The sequence below is a fragment of the Pongo pygmaeus genome, chromosome 7 (assembly GCF_028885625.2).
Source record: "Pongo pygmaeus isolate AG05252 chromosome 7, NHGRI_mPonPyg2-v2.0_pri, whole genome shotgun sequence".
In the NCBI taxonomy this organism is placed as follows: domain Eukaryota; kingdom Metazoa; phylum Chordata; class Mammalia; order Primates; family Hominidae; genus Pongo; species Pongo pygmaeus.
Window position 1 is genome coordinate 38,767,721 of NC_072380.2, and position 24,203 is coordinate 38,791,923.

Sequence of the window (24,203 nt, forward strand, 5' to 3'; positions counted from 1 at the left end):
CCATTTCCTGCTTCTCTGAGTATCCCTTTTCTCTATAACACATCCTCCAGGAAGAGTTGGGAACAGGGAGCTAAGGAGAAAGGTGTCCCTTTCCCGAGGCCCCGGTGAAGGCCACTTTCAGCTGTCCCTCTGACTGCTTGCAGAGATAACATCAGTTTGTGCAGGGAAGGGAGGGGAAGGAGTTAGGTTTCCCCAGAGGCTGTTTCCCAGGTGGATCATCCTGGGGAAGCCAACTCCATAACACAGGTAAAGTGGTCCTATCTGACCCCAAGTTCGCTGCAGCTTATATTCGGGGAGTTGCCTTATAGACAAGGCAGCTATGGTGGCTTAGAAAGAGCTTGGGACCCTGGGCTCAAATCTCAGTGCTTTTATTTATAATTTGAACAAGCTGTATAATCCTTCTGACTCTCAATCCCCCAATGTGTGGAAGACGGATAGTAGTGTCTGCCTTGGAGTGTTTTTGCGAAGACTTCTCAGTGAGTGATCTATGGAACATGTCCATGCCCCAGCATTACAATGTGGGGTGAAGGGTTGCCTGCTTAGACCACCTGTTTCCTTTTCTTGCCAGCAAGATTCAGACATCGCGCCGGGCTCCCTTCCTCCTCTTTACTGCATATTGATTTTTCCTTTCCTCCCTTTGTTCTATTTGTGGCTCCTCTGGCCCCACACAATTGCATTATTTCTTCAGAGGCACACTGTATGAGGAGGTCTGTTCATGCCCAGCAGCATCCTGGGCCTTCCTCCATGCCCAGCTGGCCTGGGCTGCTGTCCTCCTGGTCTGTGACCTTGTTGCATTTCCTTCTATAAAATGGCATTGTGTGGAGCTTTTTCCATTCCTTTCAGATTCTTTGCTTTTACTGGAAGGAAGCTGCTGCCTGTCAGGTGAATGTGGTGATGTCCACCAGGGTAACGCAGACCGAGACATGTCAGCAACATGCTTGCAATGACCCATGCATTTACAAATTCTTTAGGCAATAGCCATAAATGGGTGAAGTTTCAATTTTCATTTGTTTCATTTGTTTGTTTGTTTGTTTTGAGATGGAGTCTCCCACTGTCGCCCAGGCTGGAGTGCAGTGGCATGATCTTGGCTCACTGCAACCTCCACCTCCCAGGTTCAAGTGATTCTCCTTCCTCAGCCTCCCTAGTAGCTGAGATTACAGGCGCCCACCACCACGCCCAGCTAATTTTTTGTATTTTTATTAGAGATGGGGTTTCACCATGTTGGCCAGACTGGTCTTGAACTCCTGACCTTGTGATTTGCCCACCTTGGCCTCCAAAAGTGCTGGGATGACAGGCGTGAGCCACCACACCTGGCCTCAATTTTCATTTGTAAACCACAATGACATGTTAAAAGGAAAAAAAAAAACTTTCGTAGGTATCATTAACATAACTGTTTTTAGCAGCAACTTTCTAGATTTTCTTTGGTTCTCCTGGGGTTATTTTGTTATATACAGGCTTATGTTTAAGTCTGTACTTAGCTACTATTGAGATTAGAATATAACTGTTAATTACATCTTTGACATTTCTGCCTTGACATTAGGTGCTAAATATCCCTAAATGACTTAGTTTCTCTCTACTTAAGCCAGTTCACCAGCTCCAGGCCTCTGTGCGTTGTTTTCTCTGAAATGTCCATATGGCCAGAAAACCTACGTGTGTTACTGCGCTACCTCCAGATCTTCTGACTTCATCCAGAACTGTTCCCATGGCGGGGGGGGGGGGGATGTTTCAAACTGGCTTCTTAAAGAGACTTCTGATTTCTTCCAAACTAAATGATAAATCAACAAAGAAAACCCAGGCCATCTCACAAATGTTTTTTGGCAGCAGCCACTCTTCAGAGAGGAATAAGAAGGAATTCCTCCACGAGGGAGGGGCCGGGCAAAAGAAGAGCAGACCTAAGAATGTTCTCGGCCAGTGGTTCTTAAAACTTCAGCACACATCAGAATCACCTGTGCCCCAGAAAGCATGGCTTGCTTGGCCCACTCCAGGGTTTCTGATTCAGGAGTTCTGGGCGGGGCTGGAGAATGTGCATTTCCAATCAGTTCCCCAGAGATTCTGATGCTTTCTCTGCAGGAGCCACAGTTCAAGCAGAGAGGACTGTGGAGGCTTGAGACAGGAAAGAGTTTGATAGGTTCCAGGACAAGAAAGGAGTCCAGTGTGGCTGGAGGGTAATGACTGAGGGGCTGGAGAGGGAGGCAGGTATCACAACATGCAGTGGAGACACAGACACACACACACACACACACACACACACACACACACGATGTTTGAAGTGGGGTGTGCATGTGGGGTTAATGACCTGATTTGCCTTTGCAATTGTTATTTCATTTGATTCTCTTCGCAGTCACCATGCTGTGAGCTCGGTGCCTTTGATCTCTGTAAACCCCCCCACTCCGCACCTTCCACAGAGTAGATGCTGGCTAAGCTGTATTATGTGCCAGATGCTGTCCTAAGCTCTTTATAAACATGATCTCATTTAATCCTCCTAATGACCCTGTGAAGCAGGAACTCTTACAATCCCATTTTACAGATGAGGAACACTGAGGCATCAGAGAGGTTACATAACTTGCCTGGGGTCACATAACTAGGAAATAACAGCCTGGCTGGTAAGCTCGAGCTGAGCCCTCAGCCTCCACCCTGCGCTGCCTCTGCTGCCCCACGATGCTGCCTTTTCACATGAGTGACCAATCTTGAAAGGCAGCCAGGTCAGACATGATGATCACCATCATTTTTTTTTTTTTTTTGAGATGGAGTCTTGCTCTGTCGCCCAGGCCGGAGTGCAGTGGCACCATCTCGGCTCACTGCCAGCTCCACCTCCCGGGTTCATGCCATTCTCCTGCCTCAGCCTCCCGAGTAGCTGGGACTACAGGCACCCACCACCAGGCCTGGCTAATTTTTTGTATTTTTAGTAGAGATGGGGTTTCACCATGTTAGCCAGGATGGTCTTGATCTCCTGACCTTGATGATCACCATCATTTAAAGATGGGGAAACTGGCCAGGTGTGGTGGCTCACGCCTGTAATCCCAGCACTTTGGGAGGCCGAGGTGGGCAGATCACAAGGTCAGGAGATCGAGACCATCCTGGCTAACACGTTGAAACCCCGTCTCTACTAAAAATACAAAAAATTAGCCAGATGTAGTGGCGGGCACCTGCAGTCCCAGCTACTCAGGAGGCTGAGGCAGAAGAATGGCGTGAACCTGGGAGGTGGAGGTTGCAGTGAGCCAAGATCGCACCACTGCACTCCAGCCTGGGTGACAGAGTGAGACTCCGTCTCAAAAAAAAAAAAAAGATGGGGAAACTGAGGCTCAGACAGGCACCTGGTCATAGGTGGAGGAAGAGTATGACCCAGATCTCCTGAGGCCAGATCTCAAGGTCTTGTCACAAAACTGGGCTGCCGATAAACCACAAACCCGGAGAGCCTCCAGTGTGCCTGGTGCTGAACCAGGCAGACAAAGAAGTTAACTGAGAAAGAGAAGGTCCCCGCCTGGCAGGTGTGAGGGCGAGGCTGGTACCCTGCAGAGATGGGGCTGATAGCTTTGTTCTTGGGCTGGGTGCTCTGTCGGCAGCCTCCCTTCCTCTCTGGGCTGGGGCAGCAGCTGGGCTCCTGTGCCTGGAGGTGCCAACAGGGCCGGTCATTCACAAAGCCACCATTGGTTTTGTAGCCATAAAGAAAGATACAGCCCTTCCCTCTGGGGAGCGAAAGCTGATACTGTAAACACTTTGGGCTCTATCTTTGATCTGGTGGGTCATAGGAGTGGCTTTTCTCCCCAGGTAGGGTTACCAGGAGAGGACTGGGCAGACCTTTGGGAGGCTGTGCCCTGCTGAACAGATGGTGCAGGGTGGGAGGGCAGGTCTGAGAGGGGAGCCCAACAATTACCCCTAGGTCTGGAACCCAGACACCAAATTTCAGGCCTCGGGGAAATTCTCAGTTTTAAAATAAATACCTGGGGCTGCTTGTAACTTTTAGTCTTTGGCTTTAAAAACAGTTCTTTTCTAGATAAAGGAAAATAATAACTTGCAAACTTTAAAAAGCCACAAACCCCTTTACAGCCGGGTGCTGTGGCTCACACCTGTAATCCCAACACTTTGGGAGGCCAAGGTGGGCAGATCACTTGAGGTCAGTTGTTTGAGATCAGCCTGCCCAACATGGTGAAACCCCGTCTCTGCTAAAAATACAAAAATTAGCCTGCCGTGGTGGCAGGTGCCTGTAATCCCAGCTACCCGCGAGGCTGAGGCAGGAGAATCACTTGAACCCAGGAGGCAGAGGTTGCAGTGAGCTGAGATTGCACCACTGCACTCCAGCCTGGGTGACAGCAAGACTCTGTTAAAACAAAACAAAACAGCCACAAATGCCTTTAAACTACAAGTTGGTAAAGGCTAGTGTCAGGCCTGGAAGAGACCTAGGGGTGGGATGGTGGATGGAGGTCCCGGGTCTGAAGTGCTTTTCTCTCTTCCAATCAGCTGATTTTGATTTGGGGTCATTTCCCTGGCATTGCATGAGTCATAGTTCTGTTCAAGAAGGTGGTTATCTTCAAATTAACTTTAAAAATTGAGACTGGCTTCTCTTATTCTGCTTCTTCTACTTATGATGCTCTTGCTGTTTTTCATCTCTGTGAACTCCTAGTTATCCTTCAAGACCCTGTTCAAACATCACCTTCCAAACTGCCATCTCCTACCCCGTTCCAACCCTAGAAAATCATGACTACATCCAATTATCCCTTCATTATGCTCCATACAAAAGTGCCTGTTTACAACTTCACATAACATGGGAGTTCACCATCAAGGCCATTTTTTTTTTGGCCAGATGACCCACAGAACTTGAGAAAAGACTTTTTTACGTATCATTTTATCCCCAATACCCAGCACATTGGCTGATACTTAACAAATGGCCTTGGCTGGGCACGGTGGCTCATGCCTGTAATCCCAGCACTTTGGGAGGCTGAGGCGGGCGAATTACCTGAGGTCAGGAGTTTGAGACCAGCCTGACCAACATGGAGAAATCCTGTCTCTACTAAAAATACAAAATTAGCCAAGCGTAGTGGCACATGCCTGTAATCCCAGCTACTTGGGAAGCTGAGACAGGAGAATCGCTTGAACTCAGGAGGCAGAGGTTGAGGTGAGCCGAGATAGCACCATTGCACTCCAGCCTGGGCAACAATTGCGAAACTCTGTCTCAAAAAAAAAAAAAAAGGCCTTGAACGAATGTTGTTGAATGAATGTTATTTGCTTTGCATCATAAGTAAAGGGAAAGAAATATTTATAAGCATCTATCATAGACCAAGTGCTGTCTAGGTATCATCTATATGTTATTTAATTTCATCTCTATTAGAAGAGCTTTCATTTGTTTAAATCTAGACTAAACGGGCAGTGATATCTTAACACAGTTAAGATACCTGGGAGGCTGGGCACAGTGGCTCACACCTGTAATCCCAGCATTTTGGGAGGCCGAGGCAGGTGGATCACCTGAGGTCAGGAGTTCGAGACCAGTCTGGCCAACATGGCGAACTCAATCTCTACTAAAAATAGAAATATTAGCCGGGTGTGGTGGCATGTGCCTATAGTCCCAGCTACTTGGGACGCTGTGGTGGGAGGGTTGCTTGAACCCAGGAGGCGGAGGTTGCAGTGAGCTGAGATTGCACCACTGAGCTCCAACCTGGGTGACAGAGAGACTCTGTCTCAAAATAAATAAATAAATAAATAAATAAATAAATAAAAGATACCTGGGAAAACAGTTGATGAATACCTGTAGGGTGCTACAGGGCTACAGGAAATGCAAAGAAGGACAATGTCTGTCTTCTGGGAGTTTCAGATATTATTGAGGACACATATATGTACACACACACACATCTCACACATATAAACCTTACCCACTCAAAGAAAGATTATTGAGCTTGTAAAACACACTGATTTCTAAATGCGTGGTACAGACCTAAATGTGATAGAAATGGAAGAATGAGAGATCACTGTGGGCTGCTGTGTTTTTGAAGAAACCACAGATGTGAGTCTCTCCCAGTGGCCTGTATTCTCATACGCCTAGACACAGGGAACAGATTAGATGATCTCTAGCCAGTCTGCTGGCTGGAGAGCTGGAGAATTGTTTATAACGATACCTTATATTTATGACTTTTCAAAAAGTGCTGTAACATCCATGATCCTATTTTTATCTCCAGAGTCATACAGCTGATAATGAAGCAGGGCCTGGGGTTGGATTCTGTCTCTGTCAATTACTAGTGGGGTTTCTGTCTGCCCATATGGCATCTCTGTGCAAATTGGAAAACAATGCCCCTTGCTCAGGTAAAATTGTGTTAAATTTAGTATATTACCGCATAGCTTGAACAACTGTGCGTGGCAGCCTTATCCTGGCTGTGCCCAGCAGAGAGCTTTCCGGAATATCTGCACTGCAGTCTTCCTGGTGAGGGCACCCATGTGCCACACTCTCATCACTCATGCTCCCTGCCCACCCATGCCCTCCAATGCCAGGGCATGTATGCCCCTGGCAGCTTGTACCTTTGCCTTAACCCGAATTCCTTCATTAAGTAAAGGGGTTATACCAGGTTCAAAGCGGGGAAGGGTAAAGAATTGGGTCTCCAAGGGTGCAGGGTCACCTGAAGTGTGGCTGGGAGAGGCGCAGTGGTGCATATGAGAGTGTCAGCAATGTACGTGCAGGCTCTTCTGAGTGTGTGTGTGATCCATTGTATGGTGTGGGTTTTAAGTAGGGGAGGACTCTCCCCTGCAGCTTCAGAACTTTGGCTGATGTCTCTACACATTCCTTCATTCCCTGACGTGTACGATGTGAAGATGTGAATGCTACACATACCTCCCACCCCGGATCGTTTATACAGTGCTGAATCTGAACAACTGTATATAGTGATCCTTGAATATGAAGAAGTTCATTAATTCATTATTTATTTATTCACTTATATTTATTTGTTAAATAAAGTAAGTTTCAGTATAACAGTAAGATATTTGTTTATTTTTGAGACAGGGTCTCACTCTGGTTGCCCAGGCTGGAGTGCAGTGATGCAATCAGGGCTCACTGCAGCCTCTACCTCCTGGGCTCAGGTGATCCTCCCACCTCAGCCTCCTGAGTAGCTGGGACTACAGGCCACCATATCTGGCTAATTTTTATATTTTTAGTAGAGTCTGGGTTTCGTCATGTTGCCCAGGCTGGTCTCAAACTCCTGAGCTCAGGTGACCCACCTGCCTGGGCCTCCCAAAGTGCTGCGATTACAGGCATGAGTCACTGCTCCCAGCCTGGAAGTTCCTTGATTTTTTAAAGTTGTGAAAGTTACAAAAGTTACCTGCTCTTTTCTAACAAATTAAATTAAATAGGGATACAAAAACAAATTGAACAATCATTCTTGCTACTCTTTGCCTCTCTTATGTCTACTAAGTAACCAGTACTAAGTTTGCTTACATATTTCCACTACTTAATGTGTGATAAGGGAAACAGAAGCAAACATATGTATGCATATATGGGTTTTTGTTTCTTTTTTCTTTTTCTTTTTTTGAGACAAAGTCTCGCTGTCTCCCAGGCTGGAGTGCAGTGGCGCGATCTCGGCTCACTGCAAGCTCCGTCTCCCGGGTTCTCGCCATTCTCCTGCCTCAGCCTCCCGAGTAGCTGGGACTACAGGCACCCACCACCACGTCCGGCTAATTTTTTTTTTTTTTTTTGTATTTTTAGTAGAGACGGGGTTTCACCGTGTTCGCCAGGATGGTCTGGATCTCCTGACCTCGTGATCCGCCCGCCTCGGCCTCCCAAAGTGCTGGGATTACAGGCGTGAGCCACCGTGCCCAGCCGGGTTTTTGTTTCTTTAAACGTGTTTTAACAAAATTGAATCATACTATATATGCACTTTTTAATTTTGTTGTTGTCGTTGTTGTTGAGATGGAGTCTCACTCTGTCGCCCAGGCTGGAGTGCAGTGGCGTGATCTCAGCTCACTGCAAGATCTGCCTCCCGGGTTCACGCCATTCTCCTGCCTCAGCCTCCCAGGTAGCTGGGACTACAGGTGCCCACTACCACGCCCAGCTAATGTTTTTCTATTTTTAATAGTGACAGGGTTTCGCCACGTTAGCCAGGATGGTCTCAATCTCCTGACCTCATGATCCACCCACCTTGGCCTCCCAAAGTGCTGGGATTACGAGCATGAGCCACCACGCCCAGCACTTTTTAATTTTTTAAAATTTTAAATTTTAATTAATTAATTAATTAATTAATTTTTTGGAGATGGAGTCTCACTCTGTCACCCAGGTTGGAGTGCAGTGGTGCAGTCTTGGCTCACTGCAACCTCTGCCTACTGAGTTCAAGGGATTCTCCTGCCTCAGCCTCCCAAGTAGTTGGGACTACAGGTGCACGCCACCATGCCCAGCTAATTTTTGTATTTTTAGTAGAGATGAGGTTTCACCATGTTGGCCAGGATGATCTCAATCTCCTGACCTTGCGATCTGCCTGCCTCAGCCTCCCAAAGTGCTGGATTATGGGCATGAGACACTGTGCCCGGCCACACCTGGTTAATTTTTTTTTTTTTTTTTTTGTATTTTTAGTAGAGATGGGGTTTCACCATGTTGCTCAGGCTGGTCTCAAACTCCTGACCTCAGGTGATCCGCATGCCTTGGCCTCCCAAAATTCTGGGATTACAGGCGTGAGCCACCACACCCAGCCCTATGCACTTTTTTAAAGTTTAAGAATATAGTGTGGAAATCTACAGTCTAGGTCAATATGTTGGCATGTGTTCGTTAATATTTTTGAAAACTGCATGATATTCCGTAGTATAGTTGTACCATAATTTATTTTAAATTTGCATTTAACTTAATTTATTTTTTTTTAGAGACAGGGTCTTGTTCTGCTGCCCAGGCTGGGGTGCAGTGGTGTCATCATAACTCACTGCAGACTTGAACTCCTGGGTTCAAGTGATCCTCCCACCTCAGTCTCTTGAGTGACTGGAACTATAGGAACATGCCACCATACTTGGCTAATCCTAAACAATTTATGTAGAAATGGGGGTCTCACTATGTTGCCCAGGCTGGTCTTGAACTCCTAAACTCAAGCGATCCTCCTGCCTTGGCCTCCCAAAGTACTGGGATTACAGGTGTGAGCCACTGTACATGACCCCTCTTTTTCTGATTGTCTTTTTCTAATCAATTTGTAGGCAATCTTTGTATATTAGGGCTATGAATTCTTATGTTATGGGCTACCAATTCTTAAATTTCTTTCAGTCTTTTGTCTTTTAGTTTTGTTTAAGGCGTCTTTTACCATATTTCACATTTTATATAACCAAATGTGTGTTTTTAATGTCTTCTAGTACAGAGTCTGGCCTGTGCAGGTCTCCAGTTCCTGCAGTTATACAAATATTCTACATTTCTTCACTAAAAAAAAAAAAATAGTTAGATTGTGAATTCATTTGGATTTTATTTTAAAATCTTGTGGGAGGTATGGAGAAGTATTTAAATCTCTCTGAGGCTTCAGATTCCTCTGTTGTAACATGGGCATCATTAGGATGAAAGAAAATTGTAAAACTTACAGCACGATGCCTACAACAGGGCTGATCCTCACTAAGTGGTTATAAGAGTTAGTTTGTGAGTGGTGGCATGCACTTGTTGTCCCAGCTACTTGGAAGGCTTAGTGGGGAGGACCACATAAGGCCGGGAGTTCAAGTCGAGCCTGAGCAATGTAGCCAGATTTCCATCTCTTAAAAAAATAAAAAATAGGACGGGAGCAGTGGCTCATGCCTATAATCTCAGCACTTTGGGAGGCCAAGGCGGGCGGATCACCTGAGGTCAGGAGTTCGAGACCAGCCTGGCTAACATGCTGAAACCCCGTTTCTACTAAAAACACAAAAAATTAGCCGGGTGTGGTGGCACACGCCTGTAGTACCAGCTACTCAGGAGGCTGAGGCAGGAGAATCACTTGAATCTGGGAGGCGGAGGTTGCAGTGAGCCGAGATTGCACCATTGCACTCCAGCCTGGGCAACTGCCTCAAAAAAATCTAAAAATAAAAATAAAAATAAATAAATAAAAAAAGAGAACTAGAATCCTGACTGTGGCCTAGAGATTTTTTCCTCCATCTCAGTGACTTGGCTCATATTGGTGACTTTGCTTTTTTCTCTCGGGCAGGTATGCTGCTTTGAACTGGGTGAATGCTGCCTCCTGGTGAGGTATATGCTGGAGCTGGGGTTGGGCACTGAGTCAGGATGGGAGGAAGCAAGGAGGAGTGGTTTACAGAAAGTATTTCTGTGTAAGGGATTCCACAGTTGGAAGTTCCCTCTGGATACCAGTAGGACCTGAACTCACACTGCATCAGGGCCTCCTGAGCTCCTCAGGGACATCAGGTCACCAACTCCTTGTTTAGGATGGACTCTCCCTGTGGGGACCGGGAAGGAACTGGAGCTGAAGTAGATGTGAGAGGTGAAGATGGCAGACTGTTGGGGCTCTGGAGAATCTTCCAGACATTCCTGCTGCCTCTCCCAGCAGACTATGCCAATGAATGAATCAGAAAGCTTGAAGAGGGAAGCAAAAGATGAAAGAAATCCTGGGACCACGCAGCTTCAGAGGGCTGGATGCCACAGTCCCCAGGCTCGGGAATGAACGCCTTAGCTGGAGCTTGGGGGCTTGGTGTCCCTGGACTACCCGCACCGTAGCTCCAGGCAGGTTGCCATGCATGCTCACGTCATCATCCATATTCAGTTTCATCAATTACACTCAGTAATATCCTTGACAACTATTTTTTCCTCAATTCAGGATTTAATCCAGGAACACACATTGCATTTAGTTGTTATTGTCTCTTCAGTTTCTTTTAAATTGGGCAAATCCTTAACCTTCTTTGTGTTTTATGACCTTGACTTTTTGTGTGTGTGTGGCAAAAAAGTTCAAATTATACCTTGACATTTTAAAATAGTACAGGTCAATTATTAAGTAACATTTCTTGTGATTAAATTCAGGTTATGGGTTTTGGGCAGGACACTGGGGAGATGCTGTGACCTTCTCAGAACACTGTATCAAAGATACACATGAGGTTGGCCTATTCCAACACTGGGGACGTTAACTTTTTTTTTTTTTTTAGATGGAGTTTCACTCTTGTTGCCCAGGCTGGGGTGCAATGGCGAAATCTTGGCTCACTACGACCTCCATCTCCCGGGTTCAAGCGTTTCTCCTTCCTCAGCCTCCCAAGTAGCTGGGATTACAGGCGCCTGCCACCAAGCCTGGCTAATTTTTTGTATTTTTAGTAGAGACGGGGTTTCGCCATGATGGCCAGGCTGGTCTCGAACTCCTGACCTCAGGTGATCCACCAGCCTTGGCCTCCCAAAGTGTTGGGATTACAGACATCAGCCACTGCCCTCAGCCAGCGGACGTTAACTTTTGATCACTGGTTAAGGTAGTAGCCTTCAGGTTTCATCACTGTAAAGTTATTATGTTTCCTCTTTGTAATCAATAAGTAATTTATGGGGAGATGCCTTAAGACTTTGTAAATATCCTGTTCCTCATCAAACTTTTAACCACCAGTTTAAATATCCACTGATGATTTTCTAACATCATTATTCCTTGTTAATTTACTAGTTAACATTCTACTGTAAGAAGACCTTTTCCTTGACCTTCTCATGTATGCATAAATGGATGGATGGATATCAGTATGAACTTGTAGACTGTTATTTTATTAGTGGGTTATAATCCATTACTATTAGCATTTATTTATTGCTCAAGTTGTCACAGATTTGGCTGGTGGGTGTGGTGTGGGTTTTTGTTTTGTTTTGTTTGTTTGTTTTTTAACCTACTGTTTTCTCACTTATTTATTTAGTCATTTACCTATGGGTAAAAGTTTATTCACCCATAAACTTTTTCCAACTCATGACTCTGATTTAGAATCAGAGTTTTGAAGCTGGAGACAACTTTACATTTCATGTTGCTTTGCCCAGCCTCTTTATTTTACATATGAAAGCTCTGACCACCCCCAACACTTAAGTACATTTTCAAGGTCATGTGGCTTGTTAGAGGCAGAGCTTGAGCCGAAACCTGTGTCCTTGGCTTCCGGGAGGACATTTCCAGACTCCTTAGCATCGAGAAGCTTCTACTGTCACCGTTCTTTAGGCAACTGGAACTCCCCATATCCTGTGTGGGGTGTCAGGAACTGGTGGTTGTACTATTTATTGACAAGAGTTTTCACAGAGTTCTTGGGCATCCTTCCTGAATCCTTAACCTTGGCAATGGGAAAAGAGGGTTCTCAGGCTCTTCAGAACTTCTATCATGTTGAACAACTTCCAAGGGCCTTGTGGTGGCCAAGATATGACAAATAAAAAACTAATGCCAGCCGGGAGTGGTGGCTCATGCCTGTAATCCCAGCACTTTGGGAGGCCAAGGTGGGCAGATACAAAAAATTAGCTGGGTGTGGTGGCATGCGCCTGGCATCCCAGCTACTCAAGCATGTGCACCCAGCATGTGGTGGCATCCCAGCTACTCAAGGCAGGAGAATCGCTTGAACCCGGGAGGCGAAGGTTGCAGTGAGCTGAGATCACGCCAATGCACTCCAGCCTGGGTGACAGAGCGAGACTCCGTCTCAAACAAAAAACAAAAAACAAAAACAAACAAACAAAAAACTAATGCCTACCAGCTTCTCAGATTCTCACAGTTTACAATTTGTTGGTGGGTTTCCCTCCCTCCCTTCCTTCCTTCCTTCCTCTCTCTCTTCTTTCCTTCCTCTCTCTCTTCTTTCTCTTTCTCTCTTTCTTTCTTTCCTTCTTTCTTTCTTTCTCTCTGTCTCTCTCTCTTTCTTTCTTTCTTTCTTCCTCTCTCTCTCTCTCTTTCTTTCTTTCTTTCTGGTCTTGGCCTATTGCCCAGGCTGGAGTGCAGTGGTGCAATCATAGCTCACTGCAGCCTTGACATCCTGGCCTCAAGTGATCCCCCAACCCCAGCCTCCCAAGTACTTGGGACTATGGGAGTCCACCATCATGCCCAGCTAATTTTTAACTGAGATGAAGTCTCACTATGTTGCCCAGGCTGGTCTCGAACACTTAGCCTCAAGTAATTCTCTTTCCTTAGCCTCTTGAGTCGTGGGGATTACAGACTCAAGATGCGAGTCACCATCCTTGTCCTCTTATTGGTAGGATTCTATGTGACATTGTGGACGGTCATCTGTGGTCTGCTTGTCCAACATCCCTCCTATATTCCTTTGCCACTATCCTTCCTTTTTTTTTTTTTTTTTTTTCATGGAAGGATCACTACCCCATTTCTAGTCCATGTGATTTGAGAAGGGCTGACCCACCCTGGTCAATCAGATCAGCATGGTAGTTAATTCAGAAATGGGCATGTGACCCAAGCTAGGCCCATGACAGTCATCCCTGCACTTTTGCTGAAACTGCTGGGAATGAGGTGCTTTCTTTTCATTGGAATAGCTACTTGCAAGGCAGCAAGTAACATGGAATTTCTGGGGCCATCTTTGCTGCTCACTCAAAACAGCCTGCTTGAAAAATGGAGCCAATGCAGAAGAAATGAAGGGACAGAATGAGTCTTGGTTGATATTTGCTGACCCCTGATCCCACTGAGCCAGAAGCCATCTACTCATGGACATTTTTAGTTATGAGAGCCAAATAATTTGCTGCCTTGCTGGATTGAGTTAGTTTTCAGTCACTCGCAGTGAAGAAAGTCCTGCCTCATTTCAATTCCTTTTAGGCTTAGGTCCCGCCTCTCAGAGCTTTAGAGCGGTAAAAAGGATAAAGCGAACCCAGGCAGTGCTGAGCTAGCCAGTCTCCTGGCTAAGTGTGCAGAGAACCCTGGAATTACTACTAGCCTGGTCTGATCAGTAGCCTTTCCTGCTGTTTACTACACAGCAATAGGGGTATTGTTTTCTTGAGCCCTGAGGCACTATACCTCTTTTTAAAAATGATTTTTATTTAGGTCAGGTGTGGTGGCTCATGCCTGTATCCCAGCACTTTGGGAGGCCAAGGCGGGCAGATCACTTGAGGTCAGGAGTTTGAGACTAGCCTGGCCAACATGGCAAAACCCTCTCTACTAAAAATATAAAATTAGCTGGGCGTGGTGCCTCACACCTGTAATCTCAGCTACTTGGGAGGCTGAGGCATGAGAATCACTTGAGCCTGGGAGGTGGAGGTTGCAGTGAGCTGAGATCACGCCACTGGGCTCCAGCCTGGGTGACAGAGTGAGACTCCATCTGAAGAAAAATAAAAGATTTTTATTTAAAAAATGTTTTGTAGAGATGGCATCTTGTTGTGTTGCCCAGGCTGGTCTCGAACTCCTAGCCTAAAGCGCCGGGATTATAGATGTGAGCCACTGTGCTTAGCCAGCACCATACTTCTATTAGTTGCCAATGCTTGCTTTGTTCTGTATTTTCTAGTGCATGCTTGAGTGTGAGTGTATAAGTATGTGTGTGATCATGTCTGTGAGTGTGTGTGTCAGTGTATTTGTATATGTGTGTGTTCCTTTTACTCCTACCTTGCAGGGTTATTGCAAGCATCAGGTGGGAAAATGTAGGCGCAGCACTCAGCCCAGTGTCTGGCACATACAGTGAGTGCTCTCTGCCTTCCCCTTTTCTCCTCCTGATTCAGAGAATGACTTAAGGATCTGTGATGTGTTCCAATTTTCAGTGCCCTCAATAAATAATGGGGAGTTGGAATACTGTTGCCAGAAATTTGCACTAGTTTTAATTAATTTTATCTGTTTAGAGTAAGATATCTCAAAGTCACTGAATAAATTTGTGTCACATGTGTTTATGCACATCAGTATTTTTCTTGAGAACTGACAGCCTTAGTCCTTGTTTTGTTCCCTGATGCTGCAGCAGAGGCCAAATATGTCCTGATTTCTTGAGTGATGGCTGCCAGCTCTCCAAATGTCACAGTAGATGAGGCCTCCATGGGGGCAAGCGCCAAGGATGAGTGTGGCCAGGCAGCATCTGCAAGCCCGTTTTGCCTATTCTTTATTTTTGTAATACATTTTATTCTTAAATTATATATATGTTTACAAGTTTATTAATATATTTAATATAAGTTTGTATTTATAAATATAAACTTTATACTTTATAAAGTTTGTATATATAAACCTTAAATATGTTTTGACTTATCCATATAAGTTTTTGTAACTTATATAGATAAGGCAAAACATGTATACAAAATATTTTCTTACCCATTTTAACCCCACCCTCTGAAGTAAACATTATAACCAGCTTCATGTGTATCCCTCTACATTTTTTATATTACACATTTTCCCACTTGTATACATTTTCCTGTTTTCTTTTTTACATATGCAAATATATAAACATACTATTTACTTATAGGATACCTCTTTTAATTTTTTAATGCAAAATAAGATCATATTCTGTTCCTTCCTCTTTCTTTTCTCTTCTCTTCTCTCTCTTTCTTTTTTTTTTTTTTTTTGACAGAGTCCCGCTCTGTCGCCCAAGCTGGCATGCTGGTGTGCAGTAGCGTGATCTCGGCTCACCGCAAAACCTTCGCCTCCTGGGTTCAAGTGATTCTCCTGCCTCAGCCTCCCGAGTAGCTGGGATTACAGGCATGCGCCACCACACCCAGCTAATTTTGTATTTTTAGTAGAGACAGGGTTTCTCCATGTTGGTCAGGCTGGTCTCAGACTCCCGACCTCAGGTGATCCGCCTGCCTCGGCCTCCCAAAGTGCTGGGATTACAGGTGTGAGCCAACGAGCCCGACCTTTCTTTCTTTCTTTCCTTCCTTCCTTCCTTCCTTCTCTTTCTCTCTTTCTTTCTCTTTCTTTTCTTTCTCTCTCTTTCTTTCGTCTGGCTCTGTCACCTAGGCTGGAGTGCAGTGACGCAATCATAGCTCACTGCAGCCTCGACCTCCTGGGTTCAAGTGATCCTCCTGCCTCTGCAGGGATTATAGGAGTGAGCCATTGTGCCCGGCCTCTTTTCCTTTTTTTAAACCTCATAATCCCATGCCTCTTTTTTGGGTCAATGGAGGTAGATCTAACTCCTTCTTCATAGTTGCTTATCTTCCAGTGTATGGTTGTACCATGATTGATTTACTTAACTGATGTCCTATCAATGGATTTTTCAAGTCCTTTGTAGCTTTCTGCAATTACACATAATGCTGACATAACCACCCTTGCAAATATATTTTTTTATATTCAAGGAAACATTTGGTGATTCTACTCTTTTGGCCCATGTGTCACATATGAAGGACACTTACTGTATCAACCCTTAATCTGTCTGTCAGTCTGCCACACGAGAAAGCATCCTTTTTTTTTTTTTTTTTTTGAGACAGAGTCTCAAAAAATCAGGCTGGAGTACAATGGCGCGATCTCAGCTCACTGCAACTTCCGCCTCCCGGGTTCAAGCGATTCTCCGGCCTCAGCCTCCTGAGTAGCTGGGATTACAGGTGTGCGCGCCACCACACCCGACTAATTTTTGTATTTTTAGTAGAGATGGGGTTTCACCATGTTGGTCAGGCTGGTCTCGAACTCCTGATCTCAGGTGATCCACCCCTCCTCAGCCTCCCAAAGTGCTGGGATTACAGGTGTGAGCCACCGGGCTTGGCTGAGAAGGCATCCTTTTACCTCCCTTTCCAGGGCATGTTTTTAGCAGAGCCCTGTTGGGAAAAACACCAGTTTATGAATGTAGAACCTGGGCCCAAATGTAAGACCAGCCTCACTCCAGATCTAGCCTGGGGCAGTGATTTCTCTGCCCCCCGCATTCTCCCTGCCTCATGTGCCCTGAGCACCTCGGCCACCTCCATGGTCAGTGACAAGCTGTAATTGGAGCGAAAGGGCTTTGAAGTTCTGATAAATGAGATAATAAATCTCTGCTCTCCAGGGATGTAGGGCAGTGTCTGTGCCTATTGAATGGCCTCAACAGTGCTGTGTATGTAGTAACTACTTAATTATTATGAAATAAGAACAATAAATCCAGTGGTTGAAGTGATCCCTTTGAAGTTCAGGTCAACTCTGAGCCATCTGAGAAGAATGAATGGAATGGGTAATTGAAACTGATAGATAATCCCCAAACCTCAACTTACTAGTTAATAGGGTTAGGCTCTTTACCTATTAAACCCTTTGAAATACTCAATTTGAAAACTGCTAAAATAAATCCCCTATTTTCATTTATTTTTTCATTGTTGTGGGGCAGGAGAAATCGAGCTGTGAAATGGCCACCGGGAAGGTGGCAGGATGACGAGCCAGGAGTCCTGCGTGAGACATCCGCAAACATCTCATAAGCAGCTTCTGAATCACACAGCATCAAGGCTGCCAAAGTGCCTGGCCAATCTTGGACCTAGAGACCTAAGAATGGGTCTCCCTGTGGACTCCTCCTGACCTGGGTGGGGCAAGGCTCTTGGAAAATAGGTCAAATGACTCTCAGTCTAGAACTGTCTGGCCAGAGATGCCCCAACTTTGCCTTTTGGGCTATTCATCAAATCCAGCCTTTAGGACGCAACATCAGGGTTTCATTTCATGGGAAGATCTGGGTGCGTTTTAGTTAAAAGAAGTGATGTCATCATATCCCTGCTGAAAAAAGGAAAAAGGACCCACTTTGTGCTGACATACCGAGTCCTGGGCAGGGAAGTCTGGACAGACACCTGGGTCCACACCTGGCTTTTCTACCAGCTAGCTCTGTGACTCTGGGACCATTGTGTCAGCTTTCTCTGCCACAGTTCCTCCCTCCGCAAAACGAAGGGTTTGAAATGCAGGATTCTAAGATTGTGGCCATCTCTGACTCTGATAACAACCCCGTGAGCCTGAAGAATTCAGCACTGCTGCTCCATAGGGGGTTTCAGCAGGAAGCGGGCACAGATGGCTTTCTCTGGAACGTGTTCAGAAATGTGGTGTGTGATGTACGGTGTGAATGAAGCGTGGTGCCCTTTAAACACAGCTTCCCCCTGGGAGTGCTCTGAGCTCCTCGGGTTCTCTGGCTCTCATTCACATTCCACTGTCACTCTGGGCACTGGCAGCCCTCACGCGCTTGTGCACTGAGCACACACACACACGCACCCCGCCCTGACTGACACACAATTGGTGACTCACAACTGACACAATCATTACACACATGGAATGACTCAGCGGGGATGCTCACATGCATGTGCTCACGCTCACCGTGATGTGTAGAAGTGGCTGTGCTCGTGGCGTCAGGCACCCCCACAGCAGCCTTGGTGGAGGCTCTTGCCGGTGTCTGCAAATGATTTGCATTCTTGGCTCTTTGGAACTGCCTGTTCTTTGTCTTTCTGTTCGCTGCTCAACCCTTTCCTTCCCTTCTGTCCCAGACTTGGCTGGTTTTAGTCTCTTGCTCCCAAGCTCCTCAGCCAGCTTCCTGGACTGGCTCAGGCAGTCTCTAAGGCTCCTGCCAACTCCAAGATTGCTTCTAATCAACTCCTCAGCTGGGAGGAATCCCTTACCCAGGGGTCTCATTCCCTCCCTGACCTGAGCATCTCTTCCTGTCTTCTTCAGGAAGATCTTCAATATCTGTGCCATTTGAGCCAGCCCCTTTCACTAGACAAGGAGCACCCAGAGCTAGTCACATGATAGAAAGTGCTGGCATCTTCTGGAGGGTGGTCTTCAGTGTCTCTGAGGGTGCCCTTTCTCTTTCTGGCAGCCCAGGCAGATAGTAGTGTTGGGGTTCTTGAAAATCATCTTTGGGAGTTGAGCAGAACCAGCTGTTACTGGAGAAGCAGAGAAAAAAGATGCTGCACGTCCCAGCCATAATGGTCTGGGAGGGACCTACCCCAGAGCGGGAACCAGGGTGGGGAAGCAGTGCAGAGGAAAGAGAGGCCTGTGTCCATGGCTGCTGGCTGAGGTCTGATGGGAAGATAGGGGAACACGTCCTGGAGCTGCACTTCCTTGCAATTCATCTTCTGCTTTCAGATTTAAGGTTACTTTGCCTAGAATAGCTCCTGTCTTTCCTCTTTTCCTGGGGGAGCCCTCACACAGGAGAGGGAGTGTGGCAGAGTGTGATGTGAAGTCAGAGGCGTAGGTGTAGTCTCTGTTAGTAGCTCTGTGGTCCTGGGCTTGACATTAACCATTTGAGTCTCTGCTTCCTTGGCTGTCAGATGTCCTAATACCACCTTTCTGTATCCTCTGAAGATGTGGTGGCACAAATCAGGTGAGCTAGTAGATGTGACAGTGCTTTGACAAATTAAAAGTGGCACACAAATAAAAGTGAGAATTTGAACAGCAGCGAGGAGATGGTGGAGGGGCTGCCCACAGAGGGTCCTGAGGGTCTTTGAGGGAGACCTGTAGATTCCCCTCCTGAACATGGGGTAAAGTCACTGCTGGAATCCCAAGGCTGGTTCAGGACCTCCTTTGACTCCAGCACCAGATGCCCAGACAAGGACTTGCTAGGCCCCTGCTCTGGACCCAGCTGTCATTGAGCTGAGTGTTTTCCTGGAGAGAGAAGAAGGGGTCCTTCCATGTGGATTTTCCCTAAGTATAGATGCTGTCCCAGCAATGCCAAGAACTGAGACACCCTGTGCCTAGCTCTTGGCTGGCTGCTTATAACTTGAAATGCCCTTTTCAACTCTGAAACTTTTAGAGTCTGGCAATCCTTGAGAGCATTTTTTTCCTCCTACTTGGGTGACAGCTCTATCTTTGACCTCATTCTATCCATCTGAAGAACTACAATCCAGAGGGAATGACCTTGCTTTAGCAGACCCGAGTCTTCGTCTCTCTGCCTCAAGTCCTTGCCCTGTGAGTATCCTCAGCTCTCCCCGCAACTTCAAATCTGGAAAAGGCGCCAGGTGCAGTGGCTCACGCCTGTAACCTCAGCACTTTGGGAGGCTGAGGATGGTGGATCACCTGAGGTCAGGAGTTTGAGACCAGCCTGACCAACAGTGAAACTCCTGTCTCTACTAAAAATACAAAAATTAGCCCAGCATGGTGGCGCGTGCCTGTAATCCCGGCTACTCAGGAAGCTGAGGCAGTAGGATCATTTGAACCCAGGAGGCAGAGGTGCAGTGAGCCAAGATCGCACCACTGCACTCCAGCCTGGGCAACAGAGTGAGACTCTGTCTCAACAACAACAAAAAAATCTGGAAAAGGTTTCTTCAGCAAACAGACTTACAAAAATTTCCAGTTAGCCCTTTCCTTACAATTGGTCTGCTGTTTTTGGATTTAAGGTTACTTTGCCAATGTGCCTGGCCTTAACTGTCAGTTAAATATTTAACATACATAGCATGTACTATGCATTAGACACGATTCTAAGCACTTTTCTACAATATTAATTAATTTTTACAAAACCCTTTGTGGGGTAGGCTTTCTCATTCCCATTTTGCTGCATAGGACTCCAAGGACAGAGGTTAAATAACACGCCTAAAGTGGGGCAGATTAGCCTACAGTGGCGGGCGTGGAATTCAACCCAGGCCACCTGCCTGGGGAAATTAGCCTGTGACCCCAGCTTTCTTCTGCCCACTGGTGGGTGGTGATTCCAACAGCAACATATGCTTCTGATGGTTTTCCGGAGAGCAGCAGGAATTCCTGATCTACTGGCAAGAAGGAGAAATGAAGCAAAGCCAGAGCTGTGCCCGATACCTTTGTTCAGGCTCAGGTCCACTCCAGCACACGCGCCTGCGTTCTCATCCCCCGGGGTTGGTCACTTCCTTGGCTCCTCCAAGAGCCGCATCTACAAGAGAATAGAGCCACTCTTTCTCTAACTGTCCTCTCCCCTCTTCCCTCTCTGGGGGAGTCCTGCGGAGCCATTGTTCTCCCAACCTCAGCTATTGGGCCTTTCTTGGCAAGGACCTGGTGGCGTCTCTTATTTACCCATTAACAATTAAGCTCCAGGCATTTGACATATAAACACAGAAAACATCAGCATCATTACAGCAAAGATTTCAAAAGCTCTTTGGCAGGGAAGGGCTTGAGTATTTACTTAACAAAAGAATTCCTTATTTCGGTTTTAAGAAAGAATTCACAATAGGATTTAACAAGCCAGTTTCTCCAGTAAATTAAAAACATTCTTTTACTCATTCAGAATATGATTTGTGTTTTTAAAAATGTGTCTCACGTACAGCTTTTCAAGAGAACACTCACGGTGTTTTCCCTGAGAACTCTGTTCCCACGTTATCTTCCAGTGTTTCTCGTTTGTTGAGATGGTCCCGCACTAAGCAGAGAGAGATAATAGCTTCGGAGTGGGGGGTGTGCCTTAGGATCTAAGATTCCACCCTTAGCGACTCTTTCTTTTGTTTCAAGAGTGACTTTTACAGAAGGGTTTCTTTTATTATACAAGAAGAGTGTTGCTAAGTATATCTTCCATGACTAGAGGTACTTAAGCCAGTCTATTAGAGTACTGGGCCCTTGGGAAGAGGAAGGAGGAAGGGGAGAAAGAACACAGGTAGGTTTATTGGGGGAAAGAAGGGATATTCACCTGTTCATTTGTTTGTTTGTTAATAATGACTCATATTCCTACCATTGCCAGACATTTGGAATACAAAGGTAAATAAGAAAATAGTATAGTCAAGGACCAGGTGCAGCAGCTCACACCTGTAATCCCAGCACTTTGGGAGACTGAGGTGGGGTGGATTACCTGAGGTCAGGAGTTTGAGATCAGCCTGACAAACATGGTGAAACCCTGTTTCTACTAAAAATACAAAAAAATTAGCTGGGCGTGACGGGTTCCTGTAATCCCAGCTACTCGGGAGGCTGAGGTAGGAGAATCGCTTAACCCGGGAGATGGAGGTTGTGGTGAGCCGAGATCACGCCACTGCACTCCAGCCTGGACGACAGAGTGAAACTCTGTATTTAAAAAAAAAAAGGAAAGAAAGCAAGCTACCCACTAAGCAAGGTAAAAACTCAGGATGGGGTGCCCGATTAGACATGGGGACAGTGTTGGGGAAGCCACCACAGAGTTGACAGCAGAGTTTCGGTGCAGTAAATAGCTCATGCCTGTAATCCCAGCACTGTGGGAGGCTGAGGTGGGAGGACTGCTTGAGCCCAGGAGGTCCAGGCTGCAGTGAGCTATGATTGTGCCACTCCACTCCAGCTTGGGTGACAGAGAGAGACCATATCTCAAAAAATAAATAAATAAATAAATAAGAAAAAAAATAAAAGAGAAAATTAATTAAGAAAAATTCGTAAAACTTGTGTTTGCTATGTGCCCAGCATTATATAATACTAAGCATCTTGCATTTTAACTCATATAATCTTCATAAAAATATAAGGAAAGTGCTGTTGCTATCCTTATTTTACAGAAAAGCAAACAGGCTCAGAGAAGTTAGGTAATTTGCTAAAGCCCACGGATAATGAGCAGTAGAAATGGGAGAAAAACCCAGGCTTTCCAGCTCCAGAGCTCATGGTTAGTGCTCTTAACCACTATGATATATTTTTGTATACAGAGGCAATTATTATTTTGACTATGAAATGTTAAAAATACCAAGAAGAATGCAAAGAATAACATCATGAAGGTCCATGAATCCACCATTCATCTCTACTAATTTCCAGTATTTTGCCTTGCTTACTTCATTTTTCTTAAAAAGAAAAGAAGTTACAGATACGATGGAAATCCCCTTGTGTACTGTACCCTGAGACAACGACTGAATTCGGGTTTCTCTTTTCCAGGCATGTATTTATATTATTAAAGCATTTGTAGATGTCTAACAATATGTAACAGTGTTTTACATGTTTTCAAACTTGTATAACTAGTGTCATTTTTACAGGTTGCTTTTACATTTAACATTATATTTTTGAGATTTTATCTTTGTTAATTCCACATAATTTTAAGTTCATTTATTTGAAATACCATGTCAGGCTGGGTGCAGCGGCTCGCGCCTGTAATCCCAGCATTTTGGGAGTCTGAGGCAGGTGGATCACTTGAGGCCAGGAGTTAGAGACCAGCCTGGCCAACATGAGGAAACCCTGTCTCTACTAAAAATACAAAACTTTGCCAGGTGTGGTGGCGGGTGCCTGTAATCCCAGCTACTCAGGTGGCTGAGAATCTCTTGAACCTGGGAGGTGGAGTTTGCAATGAGCTGAGATCACCCCACTGCACTCCTGCCTGGGTGACAGAGTGATGTTGTCTCAAAAATAAATAAAATAAAATATCATATCATAAAATATTATATTATATATCTTTAAAATACTACTATATAGTATTCCATTCTATGAATAATATACGATGTTTGAATTTCCTAGTTTTTGAAAATATTTTGCTATTACAGACAATGCTGCAATGAACTTTCTTGAGCACATCCTTTTTTGCGCTTGTAGGAGAATTTCTTTTTTTTTTTTGAAACAGGGTCTTGCTCTGTTGCCCAGGCTTTGGTGCAGTGCCATGATCATAGCTCACTGCAGCCTCAAACTTTTGGGCTCAAGTGATCCACCTACCTCAAGCTCCCAAGTAGGTGGGACTACAGGCACACACCACCACTTCTGCCTATTTTTGTTATTAATATTTTTTGTAGAGATGGGGTCTTACTGTGTTGCCCAGGCTGGTCTCTACGTATCCTCCTGCCTTGGCCTCCCAAAGCTCTGGGATGACAAGTATGAGCCACGATGCCTGGCCTCCTAAGAGAAGTTTTAGAAGGGGCATTGCTGGGGTGAAGGGCAGGCCCATTTTCAGCTTCATCTCATTAAATTCCACTCCAAAGGAGTTGACCAGTTGTACTTCTACCAGCAGCATGTGAAAGTCCTGTGACTCTACATCTTCCCAAGACTTGCTGTTGTTAATGTTTGTGTCTGAAATAATTTCTTATTGTTATTTTAATTGCATTTCCTGATTACTAGGACCGTTGAATATTGTTACAATTTTCATTTGTTTCTTCTGAAAATGTCCTATTTACTTGTGTCCGTTTGATTGATTTGGCCTTTTCTTAATTGATTTTATAAATTTTAAAAATTAACAGTAAAATTGACTTTTTAAAGGAGGGGATATGTATAGCTCTGAGTTTTGTTTTGTTTTGTTTTGTTTTGTTTTGAGATGGAGTTTCGCTCTTGTCGCCCAGGCTGGAGTGCACGATCTCGGCTCACTGCAACCTCCGCCTTCTGGGTTCAAGCGATCCTCCTGCCTCAGACTCCTGAGTAGCTGGGATTACAGACGCGTGACCCCAAGCCTGGCTAGTTTTTGTATTTTTAGTAGAGACGAGGTTTCACCATGTTGGCCAGGCTGGGCTTGAGCTCCTGACTTCAGGCAGTCCACCTGCTTCAGCCTCCCAAAGTGCTGGGATTACAGGTGTGAACCATCGCGCCCAGCCTAGTTGTGAGTTTTAGCACATCTAGATTCATGTCACCACTGTAGCAAGCAGGATGCAGAACAAT

General features: G+C 45.5%; 1 protein-coding gene across 2 annotated transcripts; it reads right to left on the reverse strand.

Moving 5' to 3' along the window:
* Positions 1-353: 353 nt before the first annotated feature.
* LOC129042509 (uncharacterized protein LINC03042) lies at positions 354-20,509 on the reverse strand. 2 transcript variants are annotated; one of them, XM_063668648.1, is made up of 4 exons: positions 20,484-20,509; positions 18,057-19,340; positions 5,927-6,030; positions 354-2,172 (listed from the first exon to the last, which is right to left on the reverse strand). In XM_063668648.1, the coding sequence occupies exons 2-4, from the start codon at positions 18,429-18,431 to the stop codon at positions 1,893-1,895; spliced, it is 759 nt and encodes a 252-aa protein (XP_063524718.1). In that variant the 5' UTR covers positions 18,432-19,340; positions 20,484-20,509; the 3' UTR covers positions 354-1,892. The 2 variants fall into 2 exon arrangements, with proteins under 2 accessions (XP_063524718.1, XP_054354625.2); XM_054498650.2 differs by lacking the exon at positions 20,484-20,509 and having other exon boundaries at positions 18,057-19,784.
* Positions 20,510-24,203: the final 3,694 nt, after the last annotated feature.

Excerpts from the sequence above, each read along its gene's own strand:
- LOC129042509 (XM_063668648.1), bottom strand. The coding sequence starts at position 18,431 with ATGGCACAGATATTGAAGATCTTCCTGAAGAAGACAGGAAGAGATGCT. Across the intron at positions 6,031-18,056 it reads AGCCACTTCTACACATCACG|GCGTATGAGAATACAGGCCA; the intron begins GTGAGCGTGAGC and ends CCCTGTGTCTAG. Across the intron at positions 2,173-5,926 it reads TCCATTTCTATCACATTTAG|TCATTACCCTCCAGCCACAC; the intron begins GTCTGTACCACG and ends CCAGCCCCTCAG.